Source organism: Amblyomma mixtum, chromosome 2 (genome assembly GCF_055824585.1).
Source record: "Amblyomma mixtum isolate Tamu chromosome 2, ASM5582458v1, whole genome shotgun sequence".
NCBI lineage: Eukaryota > Metazoa > Arthropoda > Arachnida > Ixodida > Ixodidae > Amblyomma > Amblyomma mixtum.
Genome location: NC_143013.1, coordinates 3,457,185 through 3,467,346, shown reverse-complemented (window position 1 = coordinate 3,467,346; position 10,162 = coordinate 3,457,185). Strand labels below are relative to the sequence as shown.

Here is a 10,162-nt window from a genome sequence, read left to right as displayed (position 1 = left end):
TCTAGCATTCCGCCTCCATCGAAATTCCACCGTTGCGGCCGTCATCGAACCCACGTCTTTCGGGTTAGCAGCAGAGCACCAAACCACTGAGCTACCACAGCAGCTCTTATATTTCAAATAAGAAAAATTCACCTACCCGTTCGTCTACCACAAAAGGTCATATGCTTACCGCTTAAGCAAGCGTAGCAAGTTTGACGCATGTTGCCATTATACTCGGGGACAGTTTTCTGTGGCTATGCAGTAAAAGCTACGAGGATTAGGCACGGGGCTTCCACAAGTGCGCTCTTATGACGCGCTCACGAAGGAGAGAGTTAGGCGTTTAAGCTGGCGGCGCGGACTCGTACGTAGCTTCCCCTACGCAGCCACAGAATGCAGTCCCCGAGTATAGTGAAAACGGAGATTGCCTTCTGCTTTCTCTGGGTTCAGTGGCTGAATAGGAGTTCACTTCCATACCATCAGACACTCAATCTTTTAATACTTGTGGCTTGGGTGGACTTCTACACTGCTTCCATCGTGTCGCAAACTATCCAGATATCTGAAAGATGAAGCCGCTTCAAAACTAAACCTTTCTCACTATCTTTGTTGCACAGCTATTAAATGTTCAAGCTCCAGGCTAATAAAAAATACGATAAGACATCAAGGCAGTGCGAGGAGCCTAGTGACGCGACTTAACGCGGAATTCGCAGTTGCTTACAAATGCAAAAGCATTACAAGTTCCACTCAGCCGCGAACGCGGCGTGTGCGCAAAAAGTTGCGAAAAGATACCTCTTGACATCATAGGATCAGCCAATAGAAAGAGATGATACATGGCAGTCGGACTTAATAACAATTAGCAGAAAGCATCGACTAATTAGGAAACTGATTAATAATAATTGCCATCAACAACTACAAAATCTACATTATAAAGTTAGTTAAACCAAATAAATAGTTAATGGCCACTAAGTAGTACTTTGCGTACTTGATTAGTACAGCAAAGCGTGAGAAATGCTCGCTAATTAACCGCACGTAAGTACCTTAAGTTCACCCGGCAGTAATTTTCTGCACATGGGGCTCGCGAAAACTGATTATCATCTCCACAGAGCTCAAAAACAACGCACTTTAAGACGTAAGGCACATGCAGGAACAAAACACGGTCTGAAGAAAAATATTGGTATCCTTTTTGTCCGTTGCTCTTTACGGGTGCGTGGTCTCCTCGTAGCCAAAATCGCGGAAAACCTTGTAGAATACCATTTTTCCAATATCCCGGGTCGGCACTTCGGGCAACAGGAAGCTGAGGGTGATTCCTTTTCCACGACGCCGAGTCCTACGACGACGGGCAGTCACTGTCGGCCGGGTCTGCGTGGGGAACCACTCGAAGTAAACAGTCTTGGGAAGGTATCGAAGTCTGTCTTGGAGAGGCCACAGTGTCGTGGCCGCTGTGGAGGTGTGGGATCTCCTCCTAAGAAGACTGTCGATCAATTCCCTGATCGGGGACTTGGTGCTCACTTCGATGTCTGTGGTCGACGGCTCGATGATTGTCGTGTGCATCCAAGTTTGTTCCGCTGCAGTCATCTTTACCGCTGTTGATGTGACGTTATGCGCGTTGCTTTTATTTGTGGTTTCAGTATTTTGCCCGCTTCCACCCGCCGCGTTCATGTAGGCGTCGCTGTTGTCGCCAACTGGAAGGATAAATCCATGAGGCGGTCTTCCCGCCTTTGAAGCAGAATGGTCTTTAGCGATGTTATGGCTTTCTCGATTCAGCAATCGCTTCTTCCAATAGGGCAGGGGAAATGGAGTCGTCGTTATCGTTGTAGCTCCATGTTCCGCCCCTGGGTTGAGGCCAGCTTTTAAGAGCCAATCAATAATCGAGCCGAGGTACGCAGGTTTTGTCACTATGGCAGCGAATTCTCCATCGCGCAATTCGTCATCGATGCCGATTTCGCCGAAAGTTTCGGCGATGTCGAAAAAGGGGGCTTGGGTTGGCGCTTCGTCGATGCCAAATGCATTATTACGCTGGGTCTCGTTCATGTTGTCACTCTCCATGACTCCGCCGCCCGGCTTCTTTTCGTTGTGTTTGACGAGACCGAGGGCGTCTGCGAATAAATGAGGATTGTTTTATTCTTAATTAGTTTCCTGCAAACAGCTTTGGGGCACGCAGTAGAGAAGTCAGCAAAATCTAGGCCCGAGAAAGCAGTTGAAGTCGTGCAAATTGTCGTAATAAAAGTCTGACTCATGAGAACAAGAAGCTGAACGGTTATTTTTACAAAGCAGTGCAAAACACGCATAACAAATATAGGCTTCTGGCATCCAATGCGCCCTTCAGGTGAACCCAGCTACCCAAGCGTGATCGTGTCAGGACCATGAAATGTAAATGATCAGGCCGCAAAACCAAAAAAAAATACCGCAGGAAAATACATTTTCGTTCACCTTCCAACAAAAATTAGCTCGTCGTGGAGGCCGCAATTAAAATTGTTCGCAAAATCTTTCAACATTGCGATGGTGGCAGAGAAGAAGACAGCGTTTCTTTGAATTTCGTTTACTTATTTGTATTTATTTCTCCTGGTACTCACGCAGCATAATATTGACTTGCGGTAGGAAAAACAAATTACAGTAATAAGACCAAGAAATGGCGACATATAGGGAACAAAGTGGTAGTGACACTCCTTGCGACGTATCAATAACGATTCTAGCCTGAGAGAAAAATGATCTTTGGAATAACTGGAAAAATACCGCGGTGTCGTTAGCGCTCTCGGTGAAACAGTAAAATCAGCGTTTAACTGCAGATCTCACGGAACACATGCGTACGCTGAAAGATAATTTTCCTCGCACAACAGTAGCGCGATCGTTGTTTCGCAAATAATTGCCACAAGTGGCTTAACAGCCTGGCTACCGCGGGTTGTTTGTTGCAAACTGTGTTCCCCAGCGTGCTTTTGAAATCAAATGGCGCCACAAATTTAAAAGCCGTTTTACCTCAAAGAGGGACGAAACGCACCCCGACTGTATGGCGTTTTTGAAATCACTGCAAGGTGGAAAGTTATGCCGTCATGTAACCTTAGAGAGTGGTAGAAGGAAGGAAGGGAGCTAGAAGACAGCTCGGGATAGAAGGAACGGAGCGGAGGAGGTATCTATAGGTCGATGACCATTTGGAGGAGGAAAGGGAAAGGTGCTTTTAAAGAGTGCGAGCGGGCGAGACTGTGGGGCAAGACAGTAGCGGTGTAGGTGCAAGGCGATTCGGTGCGAAGCTTGCTGTTAACTGAGTCGCAGATGCGATTCGAGTTCGTAATCTCGAATAGGGTTCAGCGGGTGAGGATATCCGCCTTAAAGATTTTGGGTGTGTGAGTTTTGTGCTGCGTGGCTGGTTGCGAGCGCTGGTGAGTAAGCGCTTGCGATGCTTTAACAGCCTCATGATGGGTGGGTGTGGGTGGTAGGACGGGAGATTCGAGTGCATAGTAGTACTAGTACTGAACGTAGCGAGCTTGTTAAGGACTCTTAATATGTGCACAAGTGTGGGCTCTGGATGCGGTGAAACCGGCCCCAGTTTGTGTGGAGTGACGCTTTCAAGGTTGATGTGGTAATGAAAGAGCGATTTGTATAGGGTGGTGATCTGAGAGCATGGTGTCGGGTAAGACTTGGTGTCTGGAGGGTGAGGGTCACTGTTTAAAACACGAGGTTCGGGGCGGTGTGCCATTGTGCAGCGCATCCATTTATGTAGGCGTATCAGATGTAGTGATGAAGAAGCATGACTGCTGCATAATGAGCGTGTGCATAAGCCGTCCCTGACGGAGGGTAGCGGGGTAGCGCTGCAGAGCACGCGGCGTCGCGTGTTAAATTCCCCGCTAAAGAGGATATTACGTTGTCAGGAGAGAGCGTGGAGATACAAACATACCTTTTCAGGTCATTAGGCATTCAAAGAACAATTTAACTAGCCGGAAGTTTCTGCGGGTACCCAACATAGTCTTTGCACTGTTCAAGCGTTAGGGAAGAAAAAAAAAATTGTATCCAAATAATCTACCTGCTGCTTCAGTGCTATGATACCTTGGGATTTACTAATAAAAACATTTAGATAACTGCTAAACCTTAATGGAAGAGAATGGCGAGCAGTTTTCGGTACGCTCACTCGAGTTTTGCCAGGCGCATTAATGACCAGCTACAGCTTCTTTGTTTGGGAAGCAATGAGCAGAAACAAATGGGGGAAAACACTAAGTCAGTTTCACTGCCCGGGAAGTGCTTGAGACTTGAGAGAGATCCTCTTAGGTAGCAATCTCTAAGTAGATATCTGTCGCAATCTACTTGGGATACTTCCGAGAAATCCTGCACAGTTGCAAGAGCTGGAAGAAGCGCACCAAGCAAAGCCCGCAGGAGGGTCGGCGCCACAGCCAAGGTGACCAGGCACACGAGAAAAGCCACGAAGACGGCGTAGCAGCAGATCCCAAGGAAGCTGTACCCACGAGGAACCTCTGTTTCGTCGTCCGCCGTCGCCGTTTCTTGCCCGAGCGCCACCGTGCTGCGATGAGAGTTAAGGCTTAGGACACTGAGCACGCACTTGCATTTCAGTCAGTTTTACTGCAGCCACAGGACACTTTAGTGCAGTGTTCATAGTTAAGGCGGAGTACCTCGAGATTCTCAAGTTCCTAAAAGTTATTCGAGTAGAAAACCGGCTTCTTCTGGTTAACCTTCCTGCCTATCCTCCTGCTTAAAAATTATTCAGTGAGTTTTATTTAAGTTTATTTATTCAGACTCAGCTTCGTGTGAGAGAGAATTTCTTGCTGGAACATTGTACAGAATACAAAAAGTACGTGATAAAAATAATAAAGGACAACACAAGCCGAATGTATTCGTTGCAGGCCCCTCTAAAACAATGGCGATAACTTTAGCGCCATGTCGTCGTTTGTGATTTCGTTCACAGCTGTCTCGAAGCATTTCAGAGTATTATTAGAAAGGAAATGTGGCACTATTTCCGCTGTCTTGTGGCTTTTGTGAAGTAATTTGACAGCACTGCCACGTATCATTGTAGTGTCCGTTCGTTCGCGCAAGGCCGCAGGAAAGGGGTGTTATCATTTTTGTTCGCGACGCGAGAAGCGATCGGACTAATCTCGATTAATCACAGCCATGAAGAGCTGCATCTACGTGTTTCCAGATTACTGTAGATGATCTTGACCCGTTATCTCGAAGTTTCCTTGCTGGCTTTAAATTTAGCGATGCCGCGAGCGGCGGGCATTCGTAGTTCGACGACTGACGAGCACGTTTGTTGCTTAAGCCGCCTCCAAGTGATTCAGCTCTTTTGCGGGTGCAAGTCAGCCCAAATAAAGAGCTCCTTTTTCCAAGTCTTGTTGGTGTCTTCATGACGGCTGGACTGCCGTCACTACAACGTGACAGTACATTTGATGATTCATGATGAATTTCTGTTTAACTGAGAAGAGAATAAGATTAAATAGCAAATATTAGCAATACAGCGTTTCGTTTGCGACCGCAGGGATTACAAAATGAAAATCTATATTTTGCTGCGGTAAGATTCAGTGCCTCGAGTTACGCGACACTGACATCACACTCGTTATCATGCAACTTGTGAGGCGCGCGTTGAGTGATTTGACTAGAGATTGTATGCGACGGCACTATTCATGAAGTGTCTGAAGGTTGCAATATACGAGCCTGATATTTATTCGTACAGCTAGCGCGGAGCGGCTGTTGGCGGCCGGAAAACGTCTGTCATGCATCAAACATGCCTGCAAAAATATCCTCATATCAGCTCATGACGTCACATACATTAAAGGGGTGAATTTGCGTTGAATGTAAACGCCGCTTGCTTACGAAATATGGCCTACATTTTCAGGGCATGAAGGAGGACCCATCGCGGAAGCTTCGCTTACTATCTGAAAGTCGAAAAACTTTCATACCTGCTTAATGAACACATAAAAATTAGGGACGCGTACACGGGGGGAGATTATTCGTACTAAAGAAATGATAATCGTGACAGCTGTGGCAGGTATCATTACAGGTCACTCTCTATCATGGGTCATTTTAAAAAACGACACAACAGTCGAACTACACTGGTTGTGTTAAATGAAAGAGAATATCAATAACTGTGGGCGGCCAAACAGTCTGCTTCCTGAACACGTCATGGAACATAGCATGTCACTGAGGTGGCAGGTGCAGACGCGTGCAAGGACCGCTGCGGTAATCGCCAAGCCCGAGTGTCAGGCAGCCACGACGCAGAAAAGGATCTATATCAGAGTACTGCGCAGGCTCTCGCCCACAACAGGCAAATGTTTTGTTTTGGTTTTATGAGGTTTAACGTCCCAAAGTGACTCAGGCTTTGAGAGGTGCCGTAGTGCAGGACTCCAGGTAATTTTTATAACCTGGGATTATTTAATCTTAACTGACCTCGCAAAGTACACGGGCCTCTAGCACTTCGCCCTAATCGAATTGAAATTGCCACGGCCGAGATTGAACTCGCGTCTTTCGGGGCAGCAGCCGAACACCATAACCACCGAGCCACTGCGGCGGCTCATCCGGAAACACGTGTGTGCGTGCTCGTCTATCTGTGCTTGAGCTCGTAGGTGTCCATATACCTGTGCGTCTGTGTCTGGTGCGTGTGTGCGTGAGCGCACGTAGTGGGAAGAAAGGGGGAGGCCATGTTTGCATATTGCTATCTCTTACTCTGTTTGCAAAATTATTGATAACAGTTTAGTGACGGTTATTTTGACGCAGTTCTGGACAACCGCTGTTAGTGGCGACATATTCAGTCACAACTAAAGTATAATATGGACATATTCATTTCAAGATAGCTAAAAAACCTACTTCTGATATCGGTGATAGGAACCCAGCAAATAAGTGGCAGAAAGCGCAGCTACAAAAACCTGAATTTTGAAGTATCAGGCTATACAAGTATCCAGCTATAGTCCAGTGCTCTCAAAATCGGTGTAGGTTTTGATCCCCATAAGGTGCCTAAAAATAAAATTACAAACCTGCAACAAGCGCTAGACTAACACGAGTACTTTCTGACTGAATTACCAGTACAGTGAGGTTTACCTGTTTTTGTTCTTTGGTACTGCGTAAAAATTGTTAAGAACATTAAAAAAGTGTCCTCCACACAAAAATTCAGGGGGGCACTTTGTTGACCTAAACTGCGGTGAGGCGAAAGCCTTAAGCGCGGTGCTGCTGCTTGTGTCACTAATGTGTTGTTAAGATGTTGAGCTTTTTTGCCGCCGCGGGGGCTCAGTGGTTATGGTGCTCGGCTGCTGACCTGAAAGACGCGGGTTTGAACCCGGCAGCGGCGGTTGAATTTCTTTGGAGGAGAAATTCTAAAGGACCGTGTACTGTGCGATGTCAGTGCACGTTAAAGAACCCCAGGTGGTCGAAATTTCCGGAGCCCTCCACTACGGCGTCTCTCATAGCCTTAGTCGCTTTGGGACTTTAAACCCCATAAAACCAAACCAAGCCTCTAAGAGTGAAACGCGACAGCGTCTTGCAACGCTGCCAGGGAGTCCACAGAACGCCATCGCCCGTTCGGTCCTACGCCTTGCTCGCCGTTAAATTGGTTTTTGAGGAAAGGAAATGTATCTGTCTCGCAACCTCGGCGGACAACTGAACCTCCCCGTAACGGGAAGGGAGGAAAATGGGAGTGAATGAAGACACCGTATTCACTAGACGCGCCTTTGTTCTTTCCAAACCATCGAGCTGGCGTGGCGGAGTGGTTAGCATGCGCGTCTCGCACTCCGGAGACCGGGGTTCGATTCCCGAGCTCGACCAATTTCCTACTCGGTTTTATTTATTTATCTGGCCTGATTATAAAGGTTAAATAGGCTAATTCGGTGATTAAGCAATTACTTCACTCATTCACACTTACTTGGAGCATCACTATACGATCCCTTTAATTGGTTGCATGGTTACTAGCCGAAGTACAATTGGCCCCGTTTGAAATTCGTGCACTGTGACGTCACGACCGTTTCGACCAATTGAAAAGCGTGACATTTCTGTCGACAACTGCTGCTTACAACGATGAGGCATTGAAGGCTTCAGCCTTAAAAGTGGAGTGAAAACGGTGTGCAAGTTCACTAATCTCAGCTGCGTTCTCCGTACCTGGGAAAATTGAGGCTGAGTGCCGGGGCTCCCGCATCGGGCCCCTTGCCCATAGTCTCTCCTTCCTGCGTCCCTTCTTTAGTCTTAGGTGCGTCATCTTCCGCTTCCTTTTTTTCATCTTTATCTTCCTGAGCCTTCACTGCTGCAACATCCTCAACTTTTTCATCGGCCGGCTTCTTAACATCTTTCTCTTCATCGGAGCCTTCGTTGCCTGGCGACAGAATCCCTGACTGGCCCTTCTTATCTACGGTACCCTTCTCTTTCTTCTTCTTAGCCCGTGAGGCCACGGCGTCCGGTGAAAGTGAGGGTGGGGACACTTCTTCAGGGGAGAATTCGTGTGGCCTCTTGTTTTTTACGCGGCCTCCGCGAGGGGACATCATGGATTTCATCTGCTGCATCATCATCATTAGCGCGGCTGAATCGGCCAAGTCGTTGCTCTGTGGCTGCTGCTGTGGAGGTGGATACTGGTATGGAGGAGGGCAGGGGGCAGGAGGGGGCTGGGCGTTGCCAGTCACAATCACGGTGCCTCCTCCACTGCCGCTTCCAGTGACTGGTATCGGTACGGGCGTCGGTATTGGTAGCGGGATGACGCTTGGTTGAGAGCCCATGCCTGCACCGCCAATGGGGACTGTGATGACGCAAGGCTGAGAACCGGTGGTCTGCGGTAGAACCGTGACTTGCGGTGCCTGGTACGGCGGCGTAGCAGCACCGCCGAAGTATGGCGGTGTCATCATCATCATAGGTGGCTGTGGGTGAACTGGCGCCATACCTGTCCAGCAATGCGGAAAAAGGGAATGAATGAGCTAGCTTGGTGGAACTCTGTCTTTCCAATACTGAAATATTGTGTTGACTGGCTGTTCTTTTACCTAAAACTAACAAAAGTCTGCACAAGTGCAAGAACATGGCTGTCTTTCAATTATGAATCCATACTTGGGAAGGAAGCAGTGCTATCCGCACCTGCGTTTTAACGGGCCTCATGGGACCACCAGATATGCGACTGGAAAGCAGCAATACATATCTTGAATCCATGACATGCGGTGTCAGCTGCGTAGCTCTTCTTCAAAGTTAACAGTATATATCGAGAGGCTTTTTGCGCCAGTGTCAACCTACGAGCCTTATGTTTAGCACTTTGTAGTATAAAGTAGAGCGGAGCTAGTAATATTACTTTGGTTCATCAACGTACTCCTAACGGTGATGCGAAAGTTTGGTTACCTGCAAAATGCAAACCGACGCAGAATGCTAACTGCTCCAAACTGTAAACCATACGTCACTAAGCAGGCATGCTGAGTGAAAAGCCGTAATGCTGCTTCGCATTATCGTGAACGGGAGTAGGAAGGTCATTAGAAAGGTATGGCAACTAACCTGGCATTCCTCCAGCATACATAGACATTCCGGGCATCATGCCGCCGCCCATAACACCCGGGAACATTCCGGGCATCATGCCTCCGCCCATAACAGCCGGGAACATCCCGGGCATCATTCCAGGCGTCATACCCGCAGTCATCATTCCAGGCATCGGGCCGGGCATCATGCCAGGCATCATCCCAGGCATCCCAGGAAAGTATGGCGGTAGGAACGGGCCACGTGTTGGGATCATTCCCGGCACCGGGAACCCGGTAGGCGTCCCCATGCCTGGCGGCGTCATAACACCTGCCGTTCCTGGCATCCGTGGTCTAAGTGTCCTCGTATCGTGTCGTCTTCCTGCGAATCCTGCAGACAATGGTTACTTGTTTTACTTCCCGCACTCGGAAATCAACGCACATAAAAAAATCGCAAAAGTTTTGAGCCACGCCGGAGAATTGAAGAGATACCGGCTGTCAGTGCAGTCTCGTTCAGTTTGATGACACCGGTTTCGGGCAAGATCGATAGAAACTTCATCTCTGGTTTCGCAGCTGATTGCGCGCTGAGCTGAACAGTTCGTAGGCAACATGTTAAGCATGCCTCAAACAACGAGCTTTGTTTTGTAACGCACAGGGTTTGAGGCGTTGTTATTCCGATTTACTTCAGTAATACAATATTGCGATTGTAACTGACGCTCTAGGTGAGATCTGTCAGCTTATCTGCCACATACCGCCACAACTCTATCTACGGGAACTTCTCTAAA

General features: G+C 47.9%; 1 protein-coding gene across 1 annotated transcript; it reads right to left on the bottom strand.

The window, feature by feature from the left end:
- Window positions 1–1,173: 1,173 nt before the first annotated feature.
- On the bottom strand, window positions 1,174–9,750 carry LOC149358248 (uncharacterized). Its single transcript, XM_089567533.1, has 4 exons — window positions 9,421–9,750; window positions 8,059–8,827; window positions 4,323–4,483; window positions 1,174–2,072 (listed from the first exon to the last, which is right to left on the bottom strand). The coding sequence occupies exons 1-4, from the start codon at window positions 9,722–9,724 to the stop codon at window positions 1,174–1,176; spliced, it is 2,133 nt and encodes a 710-aa protein (XP_089423659.1). The 5' UTR covers window positions 9,725–9,750.
- Between the last annotated feature and the right edge of the window lie 412 nt (window positions 9,751–10,162).